This window comes from Falco naumanni, chromosome 10, assembly GCF_017639655.2.
Source record: "Falco naumanni isolate bFalNau1 chromosome 10, bFalNau1.pat, whole genome shotgun sequence".
Taxonomy (NCBI): domain Eukaryota; kingdom Metazoa; phylum Chordata; class Aves; order Falconiformes; family Falconidae; genus Falco; species Falco naumanni.
In genome coordinates, this window is record NC_054063.1 from 19,508,838 (window position 1) to 19,531,516 (window position 22,679).

The window sequence follows — 22,679 nt, forward strand, 5'->3', positions numbered from 1 at the left end:
TATAGTGATGCTGTATCAGAGGTCAGGGTCCACATGTAGCACAAAAAGGCGGTCTTTGTTCCAGAAGACTAGCAAGAGCGAGCTATAAAGCACGAGGAGAAAGGGCTGGTGGAAAATCTGTTCCCAGTAGCAGTCTAAGCTCATGAGCTGATTAAATAACCCAACGGGTAGTGCCCACCACTGGCACGTGCCTCAGTGGGCAAGGGAGGAGGATGAGTTCATTAGGAAGTAAGTCCTTTCCACCTGCAAAAGCCTAGGGAAATGCAAAGTGGGAAGCAGACTTAAGAGGCAGCAGAAGCTGACTCTGCTGCACTGTCAGGGAAGGAACCAGCACTGTCCTGCAGTGGACATAGGTTACAAAGGGACCTTGGAGAGGCTGTGAACATTGGGGTCTGAAGCAGACCAGATGGACCCGAGATGGATGTGTGCACTCAAGAGATGGAGCCCTGGATGGTCATGTTTGAAGCACAGGGAAGAACTGTTGTCACATTTGGCTCCAGATGAGATGAATGCAGGGGGAAAGACTCAGATTTAAAGCACTGGTAGCCCAGAAAGGGCTGATTCTTTAAATACTGATGTTTGACGGTGGGAATTAGGGGTGGATAGGATCTGTAGTGACCAGTTTGTTGTTACGGTGGCTGGTAGATGATTCACAAAGACTGGAAAGAGCAGAGCACAGGATAAACACTGCAGAGGGTAAGACCCAATCCTGGGTTCATAAAGGAAAGGTATTGGGTGAGGCACTGTCTAAATAAAACTCCTGGCAGGTATTTGACCTGAAAGCTGAGATTAGCCATGCAATCAGATATGAAAAACATGCTCAGGTGTATGTTACTGTAATTGTGAAATAGTGCACGAAAAGGTATTCGCAAAGTCAATATTATCTGTGCAGAGGTGACAAACCCTCTGCTTTCCGAGCAGGGAAGAGAATTGGTTTATACCTGATGACAGGCATTCTTATCAGTTCTAGTATTTTAACTGCCAAGTTTACAGTCTTCATAAATTCCTCTGTTGTTTACTGTTAAGTAAGTTAATTTTCAGGGAGGGGAAATCTACTTGTCTAATTCAGACTCATTAGAATATTTTTTTTCTTTTCCATTTTCTTTAGATATCAGTGGAGTGAGAGGGAGAGAAGCTTGCTACTGTTTTTTAATCTTATTAAAACCCTTTTCAACCAGATGGATATTCAAATATTGTTTTTGTAAGAATGGGCAATGGCTCCATTCACTATTAAACTTTGATCAGCTTATAGATTACTTCAGAGGGTGTAAAATGTCTCTTTAGGTAGAGGTTTCCTCACATCTCACTGCCTGTCACTGAAATCCCCTTTGCCTTGGTCAGAGTTCAAGGTAGAGACTCACAAATGGGTGGCATATGGCATAATTAATGAAGAATTAATGTATGTGTCACTGTTTAAAGTCCCTTCTCTGCTTCCATGAGTGACTTTGTTTGGCAGGAGTCAATAATGGGGATGGTTGGCACGGCTACCGATGGGGCAGCTGGCCATCAAGTTGGTCTCTGATGGAAACCTGGCCCTCTTTCCAAACAAGTATTTTTAAGTGTCTAAATTTCATTTCAAGCAACTGAACAGGCTCTTTCCTTTCAAACTGTGTGCTTGAAGCACTCTGCTGGACTGGGGTTTTAAACCAGAGAAGAGAGGGCCCTATCTACTAAATATGAACTTTGTAAAGTGTTTTCCTTTCTTGCCTTGCCCACTTTTCGGTGATGAATGGTCCAGCTGAACTCAGACAGGCACCTCCACTCCCACAGTGTCCCGCACTGGTGTCCCGCATTACGGGGATGGCCAGCCTGGCTTCTGAACCCGCCCGCCCCCCCCCCCCCCCCCCCAGTGGATGTCTGCGACACTGGGAGATGAATTTGGCTTAATGCCTGTCATGGTTGAAGAGTTTTGAATTACTTGGGAGGACACAGTAGCTGAGGGGGAGCTGAAAGATGATAGTCAATGTGGTCTCTGTTGTTTGGGCAGATGAGTTCCTGTAACCGCCTTGGAAACCCTGGTTTTAACCTGTATGTGCTGACTGAGAAGGGTTTGAAGCACGGGGTGACAAGAGGGACAGTAGCTCCCACTACCCTCCTTCAAATGCAGAAGAGGGAGAGAGGACAGCTTCTCCCTTTCCTTGTACAGAATTTTCCTTCTCTTTTTAATGCTTTTTTTTTTTTATAGATTACTAAAAAAAACCTCATTCTCCTCTCTCCAATTACTCAACATTTTAATTGGTTGAATTTTGATTATTCAGAAAGGAAATACATTTTTGATAAATGATGGATTTGTATGCCACTTTCCATTTAAATTTAAAGTAGGAAAGAGGTCCATATGTAATTAAACCAACTTCACATTCCTTAATGATCATTTTTGTCCTCCCTTCTTGTCAACAATTTCCTACCTGCAGGCTGTAATGACAGCAAATATCAGGCTGAATGACTGATCAGTGCTGGCTTTACAGCAAGCCCCTCAGACAGTGACCTCCCAAGCACATCATGCCTCGTAGCAAGAGGACAGAGTCGCTGACCTCAGAATGTCCCTAGGCACTGGTCCTGGATGTAGCCCAGAACGGGAAAAGGGACAAGCCAGTAACTTCTGAGCCTTCAGTGTACAGGTCAACGCACTGGACATGCAGAAGCAGCGACTGATCTCTCTGCTTCTCTCCCCATCCCAAAGCAGTCTTAATGTGGGTATCTCTTCCACTCCTCGATTCAAAGAAATGTGTGGGATCCAAGGGAGGGAGAATTAAGTGGTCAGGGATGACCTGTGTCATGTAATGTGGGAAAAGCCATGGAAGTCTGGACCTGGCTTTGTTAGAAGATTTGAGCATGATTCAGAGTTTTTCCATGGAAAGCCGTTTGTAGCCTTGCAGGAGGGTCTGTGAGCTATACCAGAGCCTGTTTGCTTGGATTTTCAAATAATCCTGTACCATAATGGAACAACTGCTGCTCTCCAAAACATGGAGTTGGAGAGGAGCAGCAGAGAAGTAAAAGATGGCTGGAGAGCTGGTGTTGATTTTTAGAGCAGGCAATAAGTGAGAGGAGAGAAAGGAGAGGGATCCAGTCCAGCCTGTAACCTCTGACTTGTAGAAGGGAGTGGGGGTCAATCTTGGGAGAGGAATTGTCTCGGGAATTGTGTTGCCCTTATAGCCCTTTAGTTTCTCTCCTCAGAGTCCCTGCGCTCCACCTACCTATTTTATTCTTTATTTCCCTACCCTTTTGTGCTCAAAGGAATTTGATGAGAAGCCCAGGTGGTTCCAGCTTCAGCAGGGTGCTACGTGTGATTGAGAGGGCTTGTGTGATCTCAGCCCCTGGGTCCAGGCTGGCAGGACCACGGTGACCCACAGCGCAAGGAGGGAAATTACAGCAGATGGCTAAGTCTGAAAGTGTGTCCTACAGCCCAGGAGCTAGAAATAGTGAGTGTGTCTAGCTGGGTGGGAAGCTCAGGAGACAACCTGATTTACAGGCATCGGGGAGCCGGGAACTGTGGAAAAGAAATATGAAGTTTCAAGCAGCTTTGATGTTTGCCTCTCTCAGGGTGTGAAGAGTGATGCTTGCTTACTGTCAGAAGGCTCCTGGCTCCTTTTTAGCCTGATGAAGGTCAAGGACAAATGAAGCTCGTTGCATTACCTGCATCTATCACTGATGCTGGCCTTTCAGCCCCTTAACATTCCATTGCATACTCACCTGTACATGGTACTGTGAAGTCTCGTGCATAATGACATTGGAGTTGGAGTATTTTTTCCTTTGTTCTGCAAAAAAAAGAAGAAAACAAGCCTTCATTGTAGCAGGTGTTTGCTGTTATATCAGGATCTGAGAGTTACAGCTGTCATGATGGGGTGCTACAGTCTTTCTCACACTCTCTGAGTTCAGAGTCTTCAATCTTCAATCAGAGTATTTGCAATAATAGACATGTTACTTATACTAACTTTTGTAATGAGGATTGGCAAATCAGATATGTAAAGTGCACGTTCAAGTTGTATCTCTTAATACTGCTGCTAATTTGATTCCTGGGGTCAGCATCGTTTGTGGAGGAAATTAAACCTAGGGTAAAGCAAAGCCTCAAGCAACAAATGATTAGGGAAGCTCTTGGCAGAGGGCTGGGGAGTGGAGGAGTGGCTTGAGAAGGCTGCGGAAGACTGATATGCACATGGCAAGAAGAAAAATTCCAACCACAACCCCCAGTTTGGACATAACAGCCCTTTGAATCGCCCTCCAGAGGAAGCCCTCTGCACTACTGTAATGCTTTTAGTTTGCTTTCTTGTGTTTCCTGGCAAGCCACGGTGAAGGGTTGGAGTTAAAGACAGGAAGGACTGTAGGGATTAAGCTATCCAAAGCTACCAGGAATTACTGAGACTCCTGCAAATAGACATCTCCAGCAGCTGCCTGCTGCTGCTCCTGTTGCTGCTCCATGCTGGTTCAGACCGTGCGTCCTGTCTGTCCCTTTCCCTGAGCCTGCTTGCATGAACTTGTCCTGCAAACAGTTGCATGGGCACAGCAGTCAGTGGACTGCAGTGATGGGATGAGAAATGAGGGGTCAGGATTGGAAAGGATGGCAGTTCCTGAAGCTGGTGATAGTGATAGAGAAGGTGCAACACTGAACTACAGCCTGAGTGTTGGCTGGGGAGTAATTTGCCAGCTCTGATGTGTGTTCTCCTTTAAGCCTTGCATGGAGAATGCTAGCAAGGAGTAAATGTAGCAAGCAGAGCATCCTGCTGTGACAAGAACAGAAAGCAACCCCCAAAGCACCAGTTTGGAGCTTTAGCTTAGTCCTGGGGGTGTCCTTGTATTCACTCCTCACCTGGATAGCTGTTATTTAAACCTCCTGCCAGTAGATCCTGTGTAAAGGAAGAAGCTGGCCTGAATCTGCTGCTTTCCCACAGAGTTAACAGGAGTTAAAATATCCTATAGACCTGTGCCTCCTTTTTTAATTGCCAGGATTTCTGTAAATATCCTTCCTCATGAGTGTGCATGCCCCTGCGTGTCACATGCAGCTTCACACCTAGATTTTTCCTGCCCAAAATGGGATAGGATTTCTAGCCAGCCTATCTAGCCCCTGGAAAGCTCCTGTTTCAACTTACTTTGATTTAGCTCCCAGCTCATGGGAATTTGGGATTTCTTTGGCTATCCTAAAATCAGAGTGCTGGCAGGGAGGGTAGTTAAAAACTGGTTAGGGTTGAACAAGCTCAAACTTCTCAGGTATATTAGACTTCGGGTCTTTCACAGTTTTTTTGCTAAGTGTCTGTTGGGTGCTCTTGCTCCTATCACCTGCCCTGGTTTGGGGCTGTGAAATGCTGCTCAGGCACAGGGGTGGTGGAGTTGGGCTTGGGGCTTGGGAGACGTGCAGGTTTGTGCCGTGCTTTTGCCTTGGTTCCCACCTTGGTAGTATGAATCTTTTCCCTTGCATCTCTGTTATGCTTTTATTTCTCCTTGGCTTCCACGGAAGGAGGATGAGTGCGTCCCTGAGCTCAGCTCGGGCTCTGCGGGCATTGCCACCAGGTGTCTCTCCAGAACAAGCACCGACCTAGCAGAGAAGAGCTTTTAAATTGAGCTCCTCTTGGTACTTCTCCCAAGACACAGGGCTGAGCACTGGTAGCAAACCAGCCTATGGCCGCTGGAGCATGTTAAAGATACAAAGTTAGCCCAGAGACAATGAACGGAAGAAGAGACGCTGCTACTTTCATTTGGAGCCTGGCAAGTGTTGATAGAAGCTGGTTTCAAGCTGATTTCTAGTGCTTTTAAACACTTTCATAATGCTCTTTTAAGACTGAGGTGTGCCATTCGCTTGGCAGGATGCCCAAGGAATTTATGCCTGGTATCTCTGTGCCTGTGGTTGAAAAGACAGCAGTGTGCTTGGCCTCTGCGGCCAGTTCCTGGTAGCCCTAAAGTGGCAGCTGTTCACAAGCAGAAATGATTTCTTGGTGGGCACACTGGCAGAGGTGTTAATGGAGACTGCCGGTCTCTGAGCCGGTGCCTTTTACACCGCCAGCGTGGGCTTGGAAATGGAGTGAGGATAGCTCAAAGACCTCAGACTCCCTGCTCAGCCATTAGCTTCCAGAGTGACCTTGAGTAAATTAATATTTCAGCACAGCTACCTCCCACCTTAGGCTCGCATTGAAGGGTCAATGGCATTTTCTGTTTGCTGTGTGTTTTAATTGAAGTCTGCCCTACTTCAAATGTGGGGCAAGGTCTGGAATAGGGCACACGGCAACACACACCGCAGGGATTCATGTCTGATGTGAGTAACTTTTTTTTTTTTTTCCCTCACTAACCTCAATTTCCTCACCAAACATTTCTCGTGTAAATAGATGACACTAATGGAAATGAGAACACTGCGTCTGTGTGGGATGGAGACAAATTCAGACATTAAGACATCCCATCCCCTCCTTTTTAAAAGGGTATGGAAAGGGCTGAAGTGCTTGGTCTGGAAACAGAAGGTTTTTACATTAGGACAGGCAAATATCTTCAGCCCTGAAAGAAGGATGCAGAGCTGCGTCAGAAGCTGGCAGTCCCTGAGGAAGGGAAGGTGTACCAGAGGGACAGGATTTCCAGAGGGAGGCTAGCATAGGTCTGTATTTCTGGTAGAACAGCCTACTGGTCTGTAGGCTGTCTGGTCTGGTAGGAGAACCAGGCTGATTGTCTGGTCTGGTAGGAGAACTGCCCATGGAGCTGTAGCAATGGTCAGGGCTGTGGCTGGGTGCTTACAGACTTTCTGGAGTCCCCTCTGATGCCTTTGCTGCATCACCCAAGCTCAAAGAAGCTGCACGTGTCATGGTTGGGGGAGATTCTCAGCATGTACCTCTGAGGAAATGTTTAGAGAAGCCCTTGGAAATCTTGGGGACATGTTGAAACCCTAGGGCTCTGCATAGCCCAACTTCCCATCGCCTGCACTTGGGGGTAAGCTAGAGGGCAAGGGCTGCTTTAGCCATTTGCAGCCTTTTCCAGACAGAAGCAAGCCCTGGGGCAGGGAGAAAATGAAGGTATCCTCCTCTTCCTCTGTTGATTCTCCTGGGGGAATTTCTGTGGTACCTTTGAGAGTTGCAGAACTAGAACAAAGTGCCTCTATTTTGCCTCAGGATGCCATTCAAGTGACGTTCCAGAAGCTGGCCAGGACGAGGAAAGGGGTGTTTCTGCTTATTCTCTTTCCTGTTCCTTTCTTTAAGATATCTGCTTGTTCCTTCTGAAATCCCTTCTGTCTCCTTGGCTTCTACCTGGCCCCACACCCATGGAAACTTTTATTTTTGTGTTTCCTCCTGGCATCCGCAAATATAACCACGAGGCTTGAAAGCAGCCAGGCTTTCCGGGGACAGCAGGGTGCCAGAACACTGAAATCTCCTTTCCTAGTGCACAGTTTTGATTTAAACACAGGAAGAGCTAGAGATCCAGCCTGCAGATCACAAAATAATCAGTCTTAGGCTACATCTACCCAAGAACTTGGGTGCTTTAAAAAGGAAGAGGATTTTTTGTTTTGTTTACTTCAAAGCAATCTGGTGAAAGGTTACAGACCTTTCCGTGGATGCATCATTATTTGTCTTAGTTATGCATCATTATTTGCCTTAGCTTAAATCTGGCTCTGGTGGTGCTGGGCTGATCCGAATATGCCATGCACAGAGCGATGCCTGCAGGGAGATCTATGGCCATTTGACTCTATGGATCAAGGGGGGTCCTTTACGTTGAACAGGTGAACTCCCTTGGCCAGAAAAGACTTCAGAAGGCAGGTTGCTTGTCCTTGGGTGGCTCCCACAGTGCCCTTCTGCACAGCCCTGTCCTCTACCTGCTGAGTTTTGTATGAATGAATGCTGGCTTGTTAGCAGCAGTAGCTAATTTCCTCCTGGTTTATCCGACACCTCTCATACTAGGACACTTTGCATTTTCATGGCATCTTGCAATGGAGAAGGCCTGAGCACCATAAGGTTTATCCAGCCCATACCCTGGCCCCACAAGGTGAAGGATGTGCATAATCCCCACACAATAAATAAGCATTATAGGAATACAGCAATGCTTTTCCACGAATTAGATGGCAGTTGCTGTCAAAGCTTAGACACCAATCTGCACCTCTATTTAAATGAATTTTCTTCTGCTGTGACCTTTAGAGGCTGTAGCGGTGAAGGATTCTTTGGATATAACATGGGCTGCGCTACAAAGGGCAGGGAGAGCTCTGGGGCTGTGGCATGAGTACAGCAAACATCTAAAGGTGATAAAAGCTGGCATGAGCCCACAGTGACCACCACTGTCTGTCTTTCCCTTCTGTCTGCCAAGAGAGACAAAGAGAAGGGAAAACAGTACAGCTTTGTTGCTTTTGGTGTCTGGCAAGAGAAAAAAACCCTCATAGTGTGGAGTTCCTGTCCTGTCTGGAGGGAGGCAGCTGGTGTGATCCACTGCTGTGGCCTAAAGAGCAAGGATGGGTAATTCACAGTTGTGCCATGGCTGAGCCCAAGCACTTGCTATATGAACGCATGGGTGATCCAGAGAGTTTTGAATGACTTGAGTGTGGATAGCACCTGGGACATGCACCCTCTTTGGTAAATTGTCTTATCCCTTGCCTCTAAGGATTTGGCCCATTGAGCCTTAAGACACCCCTTTCAAGGGAAAAATAAACCCTGTAAATTGTTCTTTAACTGAATTCAGTTCAGTTGTTCAGTCCTTTCCTAACCAGCTAATCTTGCCTGGTACCCAGAGATGTGGGGAAAACGGCAAAGCTGTTCTCTGGAGTATGTTATTTGCTGCCAGTGTCTTATGGATAAACAGTGCTGTGGGAATGATGTTTCCCACTGGTACCACTGGCCACACGAGGAAATGGAAAAAGCTCAGACACTGCAGAGGCAGCAAAGTGGATTTTATCTGAGGGCTCAGAAAGGTGCTGGGCTGAAATCTCAGTGATGACGCCAAAATCTTGGCTGGAATTTTTCCAGTTTGGCTTTACGTTAAGGAGTGGAAGGGATGAAAGTAAGTAATAAATGAGGGGGGGGGAAAAAAAGGCAGGATCAATGTACATCCTGGAGGGCTGGGGTTATCAGCTTGGTCCAGGAAGCCAAACCACATCTTTTGTGCCAAGTCCCTTTCCCATTTCCATGCAACACCCTTTTTTTGCAGGGAGTTAGGATGTGGCTGTGAACACTCCCTTCAGCCTGGCAATCATGTGCACAAGAGATTGGCTAGCCGTAGAAACTGCCCGCTGGGACCAGCTTAGAGCTGAAATAATTAGCTAAAGTCTCTAGGGATGTAGAACAGTGCAAAGGAGAGCAGAAGTGGGCTTATCTCTCTTTGTGTATGGCCTCTGCCAAGCCAGTGAGGCAGAGCATTCCCAGCACAATGCACCAGTGGTACCAGGGGAGAAAGGGTGGTTGTATGGGTAAGACACCCAACGGGGTGCCTAGGCTTGAGCCCTGCCTCTGCTGCCAGCTTCCAAAATGGCCTGTAAATATTAGTAGGGGGAGAATATCAGCCTAGGGAGGAGGGAAACAAACTCTGGGGTCTGGCTTATCTGACCCTGAAGCAGCCAAAAGATGGTAGCTGAGACATATGACAAAAGAACCTGTGGTCGCTCACTGTGCTGGGGTACAGCTGTATGACCGTACGTCTCCATGCAGAAGAGTCTTGCGCCTCTGCATGTGGGGTAAACAGGCTGAATGGGGTGTGCTTCCACCATGCTTTGCTTTCCCCAGATTGTTAATGGGTTATAGCTGGTTTTTTTGGCTTTTTGCATTTTCTGAAGAGAATAGGCAGAACAGCCTTGGTACTACCGTGATGCATGTGTTCCTGGTGTTTTGGGGGAATCTGAGCCCTTCTTTGCTGCTGCTGGTGGGGTGAGTGCCTGTGGTGCTCTGCTGAGCTGCATGAGGGTTACAGGCTGTTACAGCCAGGATACCAAAGCTCAATCGCAAGCTACCATCTCTTTCCATCCACTTACACTCTAAACTGCTCTAAAGAAAAACTCGCCTGTGCTCTTGCTGCATGCTAGAGCCAATGTCAGTTGTGGTGTAAACAGGTGCTGCTGTAACAAATGCAGCCAGTTGCACCAGAGCTGCGAAGGCCCCAGCCTCCCCTCCGTGAACATCCTTCCCTGCTTAATTAGTGAGCTTTATCACACAGGATCCTCCCTGATCCTCCCCACTTCTCATATTTGTCTTCAGCCATTGCTGAGCAGAAGGCACAGCAGAAAATGTGGAGGATGGACAAGTCCTACATGAAGCAGTCTGTAAGGAACCAAAGATGTGTGGGATCAGGTTTGTTTTCATTGGCAGTACCAGATCAAGGACCTCTCCTTGATTCCCTGTGTCACACTAGCAACTTCCCTCGCCTCTGTGTCCATTAGAACAGCCTAAGGAAAGTCCTAGCTGTTGCCTTCTGGAGCCTGCCAATAATTTCTGTTATCTATATATTATCTAGCAGTGCATATGCTGTTTATAGTAACCTGCTATTGTAGTGTGAGCTTTGTGCCAAACCAACAGGTCAGGACACAGCCCTCCAGAGGAGAAACAGAGCAACAAATGTCTCTGTATGCTAATGGCAATGATGCAAATCTGCCGGGCCTGCATTATAAAGCAGCTTTATGAAACAGCATCCATTCCCAGGATCTGAGTGCGGGGCCAGATCTGATCTGGCAGTCTGACCACCCATCTGCGGTAGCACAGCTCTGCCAATCCGACAGGTTCCTGCATCCTCCAAGAGTGGGAGGATGCTCCAGGTTCTGCAGGGTTAGTCAAGGATCTGGTTTCAGGCACTGCACAGACCTGCTGCGTCTGAGCTCCTGACAGGGAGGCATCTGCCGGTCTGTACCTCTGCTGCTGCAGAGGCTTCCCTGCTCGGGGGTCCCCATGGCTGGCTGGCACAGGGACAGCTCCATTTTGGAAGCATCTCTGCAGCTTCTTATGAAGCATCAAGCTCCCTGGTTTTCCTTTTAGCACCATGATATTTTCTGAATGGCCAGAGCTTGTTAGTATCTGTGGCTATGATGCTGGGAATCTTTGCATGGGGCAGCTATCGTTCATGGCTGGCATGTTGGTACATGATCTGGAAGCTCTTGAAGTGAATGAAAAGGCTCTCATTGAGGTTGGGGGCAGGCAGAGGTATGAATGGTCTGTGGCAGCAGGGAGCTGCTTTATTGATAGCGTGTCAGCAGCTGCTAGGAGGTGTCACAAGGCCAAATTCCTCCTTGGCATGCTTAATATTTGCCACTAGCTCAGACCCAAGTGCTCACATTCCTGTTTTATTAGCTGAAGACACAACCCACTCTAGAAGAGCAAATAAAAACCTGACCCACCTCCTGGGTTGTGCAAGGACTGAGTACATCGAGAAACACTGCGTGTTTGTGTCTGGCCTGCCCAGGATCGCGAGGCAGTATGTACAGTAGCATACTGTCCGCTGGGCAGGCACACAGGGGCCTCTCCGCAGAAGATAATCAGGGTATTGAGGAGTTGCAGGGGAAGCTTATGGGTAGAGGTGTTCCTTTTTAGCCTTTACAACCAGAGCTGGAAGAAGTATGCCAAATTATTTTCCACCAAACAATCCAAAGTGTTGTTTTCTGAACTTCCTGTAGCTGGTAATGACATTTTTTGAATGTCAGAATACATTTAGGAAGATGGGAGGAACCTTGATTTAATTAAACCAGTCAATTTGCCTTACTTTAAAAAAACTCGTAATGAAAAGTTTCCCCTTTTTTTGTTGTTACTAACTAACACAGCTTTTGCTCCCAAGGTACTTGGGCATATCCAACAACCCATTTCCATTTAAGAAAATATTCCTCTGAGTAAGCACTAAGCAGTTACTTCATGCAAGGAGAGAACTTGTGCTCGGCAGTCTTGAAGTGACAAAGAAAAAGGGCTGCTGGAGATGCGGAGCAGGCACTGCAGCATCAGGGGTCCCTCCCTGCAGCCTCCCCATCACTAACCCCTGGCCCAAAGGCCCCGCGGTGCGGACATGAGGGCTGCCTGCAGCAGGTCGGGGTGGCTGTAAGGCAGCACTGCGGCCAGGGTTGAGCCCAGCAGCACCCAGGGCAGAGCCTGCTCCTCCCAGTAGCTCCAGTCAGGGCTGAGCTGAGCCTGTGTGTTTCCCGTCTTACCCACCACTGGGTTTCGATCTGTGGGAGCCAACAGGAATGCTGGCTTCCTATTTTTCTTCCAGCCCTCTTTCCAGTTGGACTATTAAATGTCTGAGGCTTTGAGTAAAAGGGTCACCTGTAAGGCAGTGTCAGAGGGGAGCTGGGGTAATCTGAAGCTGGAGTCTGGGGTGGGAGAGGGAATGTGAAGTAAGAAGCTGAAATGGCACTGAGGAGGCAGTGGGGGAGGACATGGGGATTTTTGATATTTTTAAGCTTAAGCACCCATCGGTAGAAATTAATCTGACCAGTTTCTCCATAACACTTTTGATGTCATACACTGACCTATTGGGGTGTCCATTAAGAGTAGCTATTGTGGTTTTCTAACAGTGGATACCATATTATTATAATATTTTAGTATAATAAAAATATCTTCAAGGCTGGCAGTGGAAGAGATGGGGAATCAGGCACTGCTCTGACTTGGACCTGCAATCAGCACTGCACAGGGCTTTCTTGTGGTGGGCTGGGGAGGTAAACAGCAACAACACATGGGAAAATGGCACTGCCTTTCCCCGCCCCCTGCTGCAGGAGCATGTTGGTTCCCTGTTGTTGTCCTGGTGCACTGGGCAAATGCATCTAGGGATGCTCCCCCCTCTAAGCAGCTTTCAGTGTGCCCTGGCAAAGGGCTGGAGCAGGGGAGAGCAATGCCCAAGGGGGAGATGTGTTGGCCATGATTGTACAGCTGGTTGGGGATGGACACAGCTGTGTGTCCATCTGCCCTGTCCAGTGCTCTGGAGGTCTTGGGCAAGCAGAGCAGGTCCCTCGGGAGCAGCAGTATGTCCAGGGAACGATGGAGCTGGGAAGTCCCTGTTAGGTCAGTACTGATGTGCTCAGCACCAGTTCCCTTAGTCCCTCATCATTTCCCAAAGGGAAATCTGCAGGGCAGTCTGAGGGAAGCAGTTCCTCCCTCTCTGCAGCAAGGAGTTTTGGTCTCTGACTTTCTCTCCTGTGGGATGATAGCCTTAAAGGGAATGGCCGCTCAGTCAGTCAGGTCTGCAGTTGCTTTATCCAGAATTGCAGCCTCACTGCTTTGCTGATGGCAACGTGGGCCTGCTTCGGGGCACGGGCTGACATCTCAACAGAGTCAGACATGCCTGAAACCAAACACCTGGCCTTCCCGCCGAGATATCGAACCTCAGAAATTGTCTCAATGAATGCCAGTGTGTTCTAATTTTAGCTTTTGTTAAAAGACACAGAGGCTCTACCTGCATCCGAGGGACATGATGGTAGGTGGCACCATTCGGATGCTGCCCAGATCCCCTTGGGTTTAGACATGTGCACAGTCCTCCTGACCCAGCCGTGTAGCTGAGCAAGCTCTGTTTCTAGCCACCACTCCTGCCAGGGTTGTGTCTTGCAGACAATACCAGCGTGTGTTAAATTCATGTACAAACCCTCTTCTAGAGGGTTGTGGGGAAGAAACAGCACCTCAGTGCTCCCACTGATAACTGTGTGACTGCAACATGGTCTCCAGCTAAAATAATTAACAACCTCATGGTTTGGGCAAGGGATAATTAATGGCAAATAATGATCCTTTTGTTGGTCATTTTGTGTTGAGCCCTCAGCAACATGGCTTTAGTGAAAGCAAGATTGTCTGGAGTCAGTGTTTCTGTCTTTCTGCTTTTGGGGTGATTATGAGTTGGCACAACTCTTATCTGTGATGGGTATCTCACAGCAGCAACCCTGAGGCCGTGCTTCACGCTATGCTGGCCCAGGGTACAGCAGAGCCAGCAGCAAAGAATTAGTCTGGGGACCATGCTGGGGGCTGGCAAGTCTCATCTCTGAGACCTCCCCGTGTGGTTGGGGGCCCCATTGGGAGACAAGGGAGGTCTGCAGAGACCTCCAGGAGTTGGTTCGTGACTGTTAAACTTAATATGCTCCTTCACCATCAGTGTATTCTGCCTCACCAGGACCAGCAAGCTCTGCCAAGCAGCTGCTGGTGGCTTATGGGTGCAGGTGGCAGCAGTGGAGTCTTTCTCCCCATAGCTCCCCAGGCAGATGATACCTGTCCAGGGCCACGCTGGGCAGGTGGGAATGGCTTTTCTCTTTGTGTTAGTCCCCGTGTCCTGTTACAGTGCTGAAGCCTGTCTTGGGTTACCCGGGGGGTGTGCAGTGTCAAGTGATAGCGCCTTGCAGTCTGCTGCTGTTGAGCACCACATTTCTCCAGCCTAACTCATGCTACAGGTAGTTTATCTTGCTCCAAAATCCCTTTTCCAGCCCTGTACCCCGACAAGTTTTGGTCTTTCTCAGAAATTAGTATATTGAGGATGGGGTGGGCAGGTTGGAGCTAGCTGGCTGTGTCTCAGAGGTTTGGATGTGAATGAGTGCTGCCTCCTGCCAGGCCAGCATCTTGAATCTCTGTGGTGCCCCTCCATGTCCTACCTCTCCACTCTGTGGCCCTGCCGGGGGGGCAGCCTGGTTTTGGATCTGCCAGGCACTTCTGTGCCCCAGCATTTGAAGTGAGAAGCAAAGGCACCCAAAGGGTTGGCCAGGGGTGCTGAAAAGTGTCTGAGCACCACAGGGATGGACACGGTAGCTAAACAGAGATGGGCTGCTCTGAACGCTGCTGCAGAGCTGCTTTCTTCCTACAGCCCCATGAGAAACCCACTGCAATCGTTAAACTGCTCTTAACTCTGTAGCTTGTCATGGTTACACTACCTACCTAATCTGTCAGGAGAGGCAGCACTATCTGATCACCCGTGAAAGTAGCTTAGATGAATGCCTGCAGAAGGTCCACCTGGGTGGCACCACAGAAAGAGGTGACAGAAGCCTGCTGTGGGAAGCACTATGCAGAAATGCTTCCTTCCAGCCCTTCCCTTGGCTTCTGCTGGAGCCACACTGGTCTCCCCCTGACAGGCTTTCATCTAGGTTCAGAACAGATGCCAGTAAGTGGAGAAGCAGTTTAATTTATTTATGGTATGCATTAACATTTATTCAGCTGGTTGCTGTGCATTGAGTAAGGTGGCAACTTGATAGGTGCCAGCCATTCCCCCTGCTGCCAGCGGAGCTGGGGCTTGCTCTGTGCAGGCAGCCACAGAATCTTCCAGAATGTGGGGCTGAACAAATGTGATGCTGTTTTGCTAAGGGGGGAGGAAAGGATGAGTGTCCTGCTACCATGACAGCCAGGAAACTCCACTAAGGACAGCTGAGCACCTAGAAAGTGTATCCAACTCTGGTAGGGACAGAGCCAGGGGAAGATCTCTCAGGGCTTTACACCAGTTTCTTTGGGGGCTGTGTCCTGTGTGGACCTAGATGCCTCTGTGGGTTTCACTCTACATCCTTGAAACCCCCCAGAGCAGATCCTTCGCCCTTCTCGTCGAGTTGGCTTTCTGTCCGCAGCCTGAAGCTGCTGCTCTGCTTCACAACGATGCTCTTGCATATCACTCTCCAGGCTCTCACCTGAGGTGGCTTTAATACTGCCAGTGAGTCCCTGTGGATACTGGGGACCCCTTGGCCCGCAGATAGCAGTCTTGTACCTGCCGTCGGCACTCCTGTCGTGTTAGGCCAGTAGTGAAGGCTCAGGCTGGATTAGCATTTAGAGCCAATGTACCTGAGCTGATGGTTCGGTACATGCCCTCCTTCCTTCCATACCTCTTTGTGGTCAGAGGCACTTGACTGTAGAAAAAACATCTTAAGAAAGCTAAACCCAAGGCCTCGTTCACCTAGGAATAGTATTTAGACATCTGTGTGCATTGGAGAACCTGTGTGCGTTACCCAGCAAGCTTAGAATGCAGCAGGAGTCTGTGCGCTGCGAAATTGGGAGTTGATTTCTATGGAGGCCTGGCTATGTACGCAGGCTGAGGGTCCAGCCTGATTACACTGGAGAAAAATGGAAATACAAAGTCTTGCAAGTTCTGAACGTTCCTTAGCAGCATCATAATCACATAATCAAGGCCAGCTTGGCCTGATGTGATTTGTTTCATTATGAAACGTAATTCTCCCTGGAATTTTAGTTCTTGCCTGCTGTCCACCCCCAAATGTGCCAGCTCACAGCAGAAATTAATGTTGGGGGAGGGAGGGTCTGAGTGCAAAGGGACCCAGACATTTAAATATTGCTTTAACACCTGCTGAGTGTCCTTTGATAAAGGCGTGCTGAACTAGCGGGGTAGTTTTCAAGTTCTGTCAAGCAAAAACCCTGTGGATGTATACTCATGCAGTGCTGGGCTGATCCCGCCAACAGCCGCTGATTTATGCAGTAAATGCCTGCAGACCTCATACTGTGCTTCAGAGGTGGCAGGGAAGCCATGGGCAGCTGGATTACTCCTCTTGAGGAGCTGGCCCATGGACTTATAAGTGTCATTTAAGGTTTGCTGGAATTTGATCAGAGAGGTCCCATCCCTGGTGAAATTTGTTTTTAGGGTGTGTCCATGCAAAAAAATTTAAAAGATGTAACTCAATGTCGAAAACTACTTACTTGAGAAAATGTGTGTGTGTTAGAGGCAGTTTGTCAGCCTTTCCCTTCACTAGCTTTTGTGGGAGTCATTGCGGGGTGCTCCCTGCTCACCTTGCAGGGCACCAGGTCAGCCTTGAGCTCCCAGTTCGGCCCCCTGAAACCCTGGCCATCCACAGCCCTGGGCTGCCTCCACCCATGGGTGCTAACCTGCGCATGTGCTGTATTTCAACGCAGTTGTCAGCTCTCGGTTTCGTTTTTACACAGTGCTCTATTTACCTTGTAACTATAATCTTTCTGGCCTTGACTGGATCTGCAGGAGCTTTCAGTGCATGGAAAAGAAGTGATGCTGTTAGCGGTAGGAGGAGCCTGTCTGAACTAGCAGTCCTGTGTGCAAAATGGTGCAGCACCTAAACATTTCCATGCCTCACCCTCTTGCTGCTTTCTAGGCTTATCTGGTGTGCTTTCATCTCGGGACAGGTGACTGACACAGTTCAAACCCCTACTTGGCACCTGCCCATCATGCAGCACCCAGGCCACAGACAGCACCAGCCAGTAACACCAAATTTCTGTTTTACCATTATTCCCATATTGCACTTCTTTGCAGCTAGTTGAAGTTAGCAATGACTTTGTTTAACACTTCATCCACTGAGTACAGCCCCCTCCTTCCCAGGCAAGATAAGTCACTTGTGGGACACTGCTCCGGGTCACTCCACCCTGATAAACCTCCAGCCCAAACCCTTCAGCAACCAAAGTTGCTTCCCAGGGCCAAATAAACCACCTTCACCTCGTAGATGTAAAGGGAAGTCTTCTGATCAAATATAAGCTCTCCAGCGAGGGGTGCATGCAGCCTGTTTGTATTCGATTTAAGCATCAACCAGGCAAATCGACAGCTCTCAGGTGGGGAAAGTGTGCAGGCTCGGGCTCCCCAAAAGGCCCCAGTGGTCCCCCAGACAAACCCCCATCTCATCCAGGGAGTGACTGTGGGAGGTGACTTCTCACACATGACTTTCTGCTTGTTCTGCCTGCCCCACAGGGCAAGTCTTCACCCAGGGTGTGTTAAGAGAGCTGCTAGGATTGGGAATAACTGTTACTGATACCTAAATGTTCCCTGTGGCTCTTCATCCAGTGACTCACTGGTTCCACTGGAGCTGGGGTGGTTTATAAACAAGCTGCGTCAGGCTGTGCACAAGCATTCCCTCTACTAGCAAAGAGCCAAAGGGCACTGGAGTTTTCATGGTTCACTGTGTAGTTACAAGAGGATAATCATTAACCTGCTGAGGACAGTCTTTCTTTTGTTAGGCCCTTTATCAGGTTATCTTGCTAACATAACTGGAGAGGATCTGGGTGACAGGTGGGGGTGAGGGAAAGCAATGTTCTGCAGAGCTTGTCTCGCAAAATCACAGCTGTCCCCAGCATGGGAGGCGGAGGCACGGAGGTGAGGTGCATTTTTGCTGCCACATCAAGGCCAGCCTGTTGCATTTGGAGGTCTGGATCCACGCTGCTTTGAGTTCCAGCCTAAAACCCCAACAGCCGCATTCAGATCTCCAGAGGTGCTATAGCAAACTTTAGATGTGTTTGTGGGCATGACTTACCGTACAGGTCCTTTGCACTCAGCTTGGAGGCTCCATCTGCTCTGCCCATGCTGCCACTGTAAAAGAAAGAAGGCACAAATAAACAATCGGCTCCCAGATCTTTTTAACATCTGCTTTTGCACTGCAGCTTGTGCAGTAATCAGCACAGCAGCTCTGCAGTTGTCCTGAGAGGGACCAGCGGTGCCCTCCTCATCACATCCACCAGACATGGTACAACTCCATTGTACCAGGCAAAGCCTTTGCTTGTCTGACCACACCAGCGGCTCTCTCTGCAACCCTAGCTGTTATCCACACCACTGGCGCGTGTCACTAAACCCAGCAGCTGGAAACAGGAGACAGAGAAGCCCATCTAGGCCTGTCCCCACTACAGTTACCTTCCCACCCCGTGTCCCCTGGAAAGACATCGCTTCCGGAGGGGCTGCTTTAAGGACAGTGGCTCCTAGTGTGTGATAAGGGGGGTCATCACAGGGAGCCGTACAGGTAAATGGAGGCCCCTCCACATTGTACCCAAGTCCACCTGAACCCGAGGCAGTGTAAGTGCCAAGATTAAGCTGTCTTATTAATGGACCTCTTTGAGATGTGCTCCTTGAAGGCAGGTGCTCAGATATAGAATGTGTCCCATGTAAAAACGTGGAAGGACATAATTGTGTATGAACACTTGGGTTTTGGGGTGTCGGGTCTCTAAGCATGGGTTGCATCCCCTGTAGGGCTCCTACCACAGATGCCTGGGTTGTGCCTAGGAGTGTGCAGCCAGGAGATAACGGGGTTTTCTCCAGCTCAGCCCTGGCAGAGGAGGATCAAAGCCAGACCTCGGGGTTTCAGGCACTGTGGTCGGGCTGTCCTGCACGGTGCAGTGAGCCAGTGGGTGGCCAGTGGCTACTTTCTGCTTTGTCACCATGTCTCCCTGAGGGCAGGCAGTGCTTCATGGTGCTCATTCACTTACACCCTGCTCCCCAGAGACCAGGAGTGTGCAGGAAGGAGGGAGAGAGCTGGTGGCTCTGGCTCCGTCAGAAAGCTGCTGCAGCCCTTAAGCTGCAGGTGGAGGTCCTCCTGGTGTTCCCCTCCTCTTTCCACCTAATGCAGCTTTACCAAGGTGAAGCAGTGATGCTGGCTGTAACCACAGCTTGTGAGGTGCCCAGGAAGGGTGACTCAAACACCAGAGACTTAGGGAGCAAGTGGGACTGCTAAGAGCATCCCCCTGGCTGGTAGGAAGGAGTGGTGGTGCCAGCTGTGAGATGGAGAAGCCCGCCACAGAGATCCTTACTTTGATGAGCCAGGGTTGCTGCTGAGGGATCCCTTGAGACTCATGTCGCTTCGCAGGACAGGCAACTGCAGCAAAAGCAGAAAAGATAGGATTAGTCATTAGAAAACACAGTATTGCGTGATTTACCCATGTACATGCTGCCCTTCCTGCCTCTGATTTAGGGTCTCCAAGCAGCAGTGTGGGCACATGAGAGCAGTCAGGTGAGCACAACAGGGTTTCCTTGCTGCTCCTCCTCACCTCTCACAGCTCTGACCTGGGCTGAAGATGACACGTACAGGGATGCCTTTCCGAAACCTGTTTCCACCTCTCTCCTCTTGCCTGTCCCTTACAGGCACACGCCAGCTTTGTGGTATTTCAGCATGTCTTTTTCTAGCAAAGCAGCCCTGCCTACCATTGCTGTGGCCTTTGCCTTTATGGTCTGTCAGAGGCCACTAACAAACATATGGATCTCTGTGGCCATGTGCTTATGACTGTTAAGTGTCCTGAGTCTTTTTTCAGGCCTACAGTACCATTATCTTTTGTTATGTGGCAATTTCAAGCTCTATACCAGCTGGAAAAGTATCTTTACCAGGGTATTACCCGCACAGGGAAAAGTGAGATAATTGTGATTACTGCTCCACTGGCAACATAAGGATGGAGAAACATTTACTGCCTTGGCTGAGTGCTTGGTGAGAGGCAGGCAGACTTTGTGCACAGATATTTATTTTTCCTCCCTCCTCTTTCAGATGAAAATTATAAATAATGTGAAAGAAGATGTGAGGGAGATCCAGTCACTGGTCTAAGAGCAGAACTACAAGGAGGAAAAAAGAAGGGAAAACAAGGTATAGTAGAACCTCAAGGGATGCTTTGTATTGGCATCCAAAGTATTCACATCTGCTCCAGTGCATGACTTGAAAGAAAGCCAAAACAAAGTCTTCATGTTTTTTTATTCACTTTTAAAAAGTTCAGCGGGCCACCTGCCTGGGGGCTAGGCACTCAGCACCTTTTTTGTGCTTTGCCTGGGTTAGCACATGCTCACCTCATTATAAAGTTGTCAGAAATCAAAGATATGGCTTTAAAATACTCGTTGTTGGCCAGAAGGAAGAAATTCATTAGTGTCTTCAGTGGGATTTCCTGTGAGGGGACCTTTGAACGTGCTTGGCATGTGCTGTGGGGCCACTGTGACAGCCATCCCTGGCAGGCCGTGGAACTACCTTGCAAAGGTTTTTTTTATCTGAGTTTAGGCTAAAGTGTGTGTAATCTCCAGGGAACACTTCAGTGTCATCCCTGGCACCTGGGATTTCCCCGCTGGAGGCTGACTGTCTCTGCTGCAGGGCTTGTTGTATCATCAGCAGAGCTGCTGACGTTTTTATTCCTTGTGTTTGAAACAGTCATTTGTGGTATTTTGCTCAATGTGTTTCAGCCTGAGGTGAGGACAGATGCAGAGTTTTCTCACAGATCTTAACAAAACTGCGTGTCTGTCAGAGGGCTTGCAGAGGTCCAGCTCTCCAGGTGAAGCAGACTGTTTGTGTGCAACACTGCACAGTTGCATGCCGCTGCAGCATTGTGCAGCCACACACCCACACGTGTACACACAGGCTGTATGGAGGACTGCAGTATATTTTGGGCTCAGCCTTATGGCTGTCAGCCTGCTTTGTGTCACAGTAACACTCCTCACCAGTGAGATGCTGTTAGAAATTACAGTGAAGTGCATTTTGTAGCTAGTATATTAAATTCTCCTTTTCGTCTCTGGCGGTTGATGCTAAAGTCTGTGCACATGCATCCACACACGCACAGATACAAATTCATATACACGTTAGAATAGAAACTTGGTGTTCTGCCAACCCCCTGAGTGTAATAAAACCCATCCCTGTGCCCAAGCTTGGGTACCTGTGAATTTTTCCTCTGTTAATAGCTGTCTGCTGGTTTCCTTTTACAGTCCTCAAACTGTTCCTATCTCCCAGATCTCCGTGTGCATTAGCATAAGATACCTAGAAGAGGGAATGCATTCTAATAAACCCAGCTCTGGTCTGTTTACTTTATAGCAGCCAATCACTTTAGTCCCACGACTGGTGATTGTAGTTGGGAATGTTTCTGCATATTAATGTAATATTTCTGGCTGCCTTTCACTTGCTGCCCCAGGGCTGTGTCCTTAATGGACTGAAATCCAAGTTACTCCAGCAGGTAAGTGCCACACGGTTTGGCCTGTGGAGTTCAAAGCTTGCGCCCAGGCCCCAGACATGAAACGACAGGAGGAACTAGGGGTGCAGCCAAGGTCACCCTGTTTTTTGTTTCTCCTTCATGAGCTCTGTCCAAAAGACAAACTCTGCCCAAAAGACTGGCCCTGCTTTTAGAGGAACCCATCTGGTCAAGCCCTCTGTGGCTGCCAGAGGAGCAGACCCCATGGCAGTGGCAGGGGTTGCTGCTCAGCTTTGAGGGTGAAGCGGGTCCAGCCATAAAATGAGCCGATTCTTTATCTCATGGTAGTTAATAAGTACTGACGGGATAAGCTGGGCTTATTCCTAGAGGAAGGCAGGATAAGTTACCAGGTACCTTGGCTGGTGGAAACACCACTGGACCCCACAGGTGTCAGAATGACTTGCCCACATGCTGCTTGAAGTGTGTGGTGGGAACACCCACCACCCACAAAACAGCAGAAAGGTTTTGTGCCACTTGCAGTCTCATTTATACCCTGATGCTCCAGAGTCTTCTGCCTGGCCAAGCAGAAGCTGTAATGCATTAGCGCTGCTGACGTTTCAGCAAGGGGCTGATTATAAATTGCTCCTTCTGACATGTCCAATTGAGTGATCCTTGGTCTGTCTCAGCATTCGTAACGCAGCAAACCCCAGTGTCCTCCCTCCCTTTCCCAGTGCCGTTGGAAGGTTGCCCTCCCTTCCAGGGTGCTTGTATCTGAAAGAGGACATGCAACTGGAAGTGATGTGTGTGCGCCTGCCAAGTCAGCCGGTCCTTATCCTGCTGGGCTCCCTTCTTTTTATTTATTCATGCTATTTTTGTTATTTAACCTTTGCCTGGCTCTCCCTGCTGCATTAAGGGCCATGTCTGTGTTTAGACTTGTGTTAATCGAAATGAGGGTGTGGTGTGATGCTGACCAAGTTAAACCAGGACAGAGCCTCATGCCAGAGCTCTTAATTCACTTTAAATTGCCTGATATTAATTGACTCCTAGCTGGTAAATGGGGGGACAGATGGATGGACAACATTTCTGAGGGGTTGGAGACTTTATGATGATACTTTATAATTTTGCTAAATTGAAAGACAACTAGAATCGAGTAAGGTGAAGAAAGGGCTGAGAGTACTTCACCTCTAAATGCAGGCAGAGCCAAAGACGTGATGT

General features: G+C 48.7%; 1 protein-coding gene across 2 annotated transcripts in view; it reads right to left on the reverse strand.

Moving 5' to 3' along the window:
* Positions 1-22,679, reverse strand: part of EPS8L2 (EPS8 like 2) — a 66,875-nt gene that overhangs the window by 25,142 nt on the left and 19,054 nt on the right. For both annotated transcript variants that reach the window (XM_040608644.1, XM_040608645.1), the window contains 3 exons: positions 19,347-19,411; positions 18,083-18,138; positions 3,691-3,755 (listed from right to left, as the gene is read on the reverse strand). In XM_040608644.1, the coding sequence (XP_040464578.1) occupies positions 3,691-3,755; positions 18,083-18,138; positions 19,347-19,390 (165 nt within the window). In that variant the 5' untranslated portion in view covers positions 19,391-19,411. The remainder of the gene's footprint in view (positions 1-3,690; positions 3,756-18,082; positions 18,139-19,346; positions 19,412-22,679) is intronic.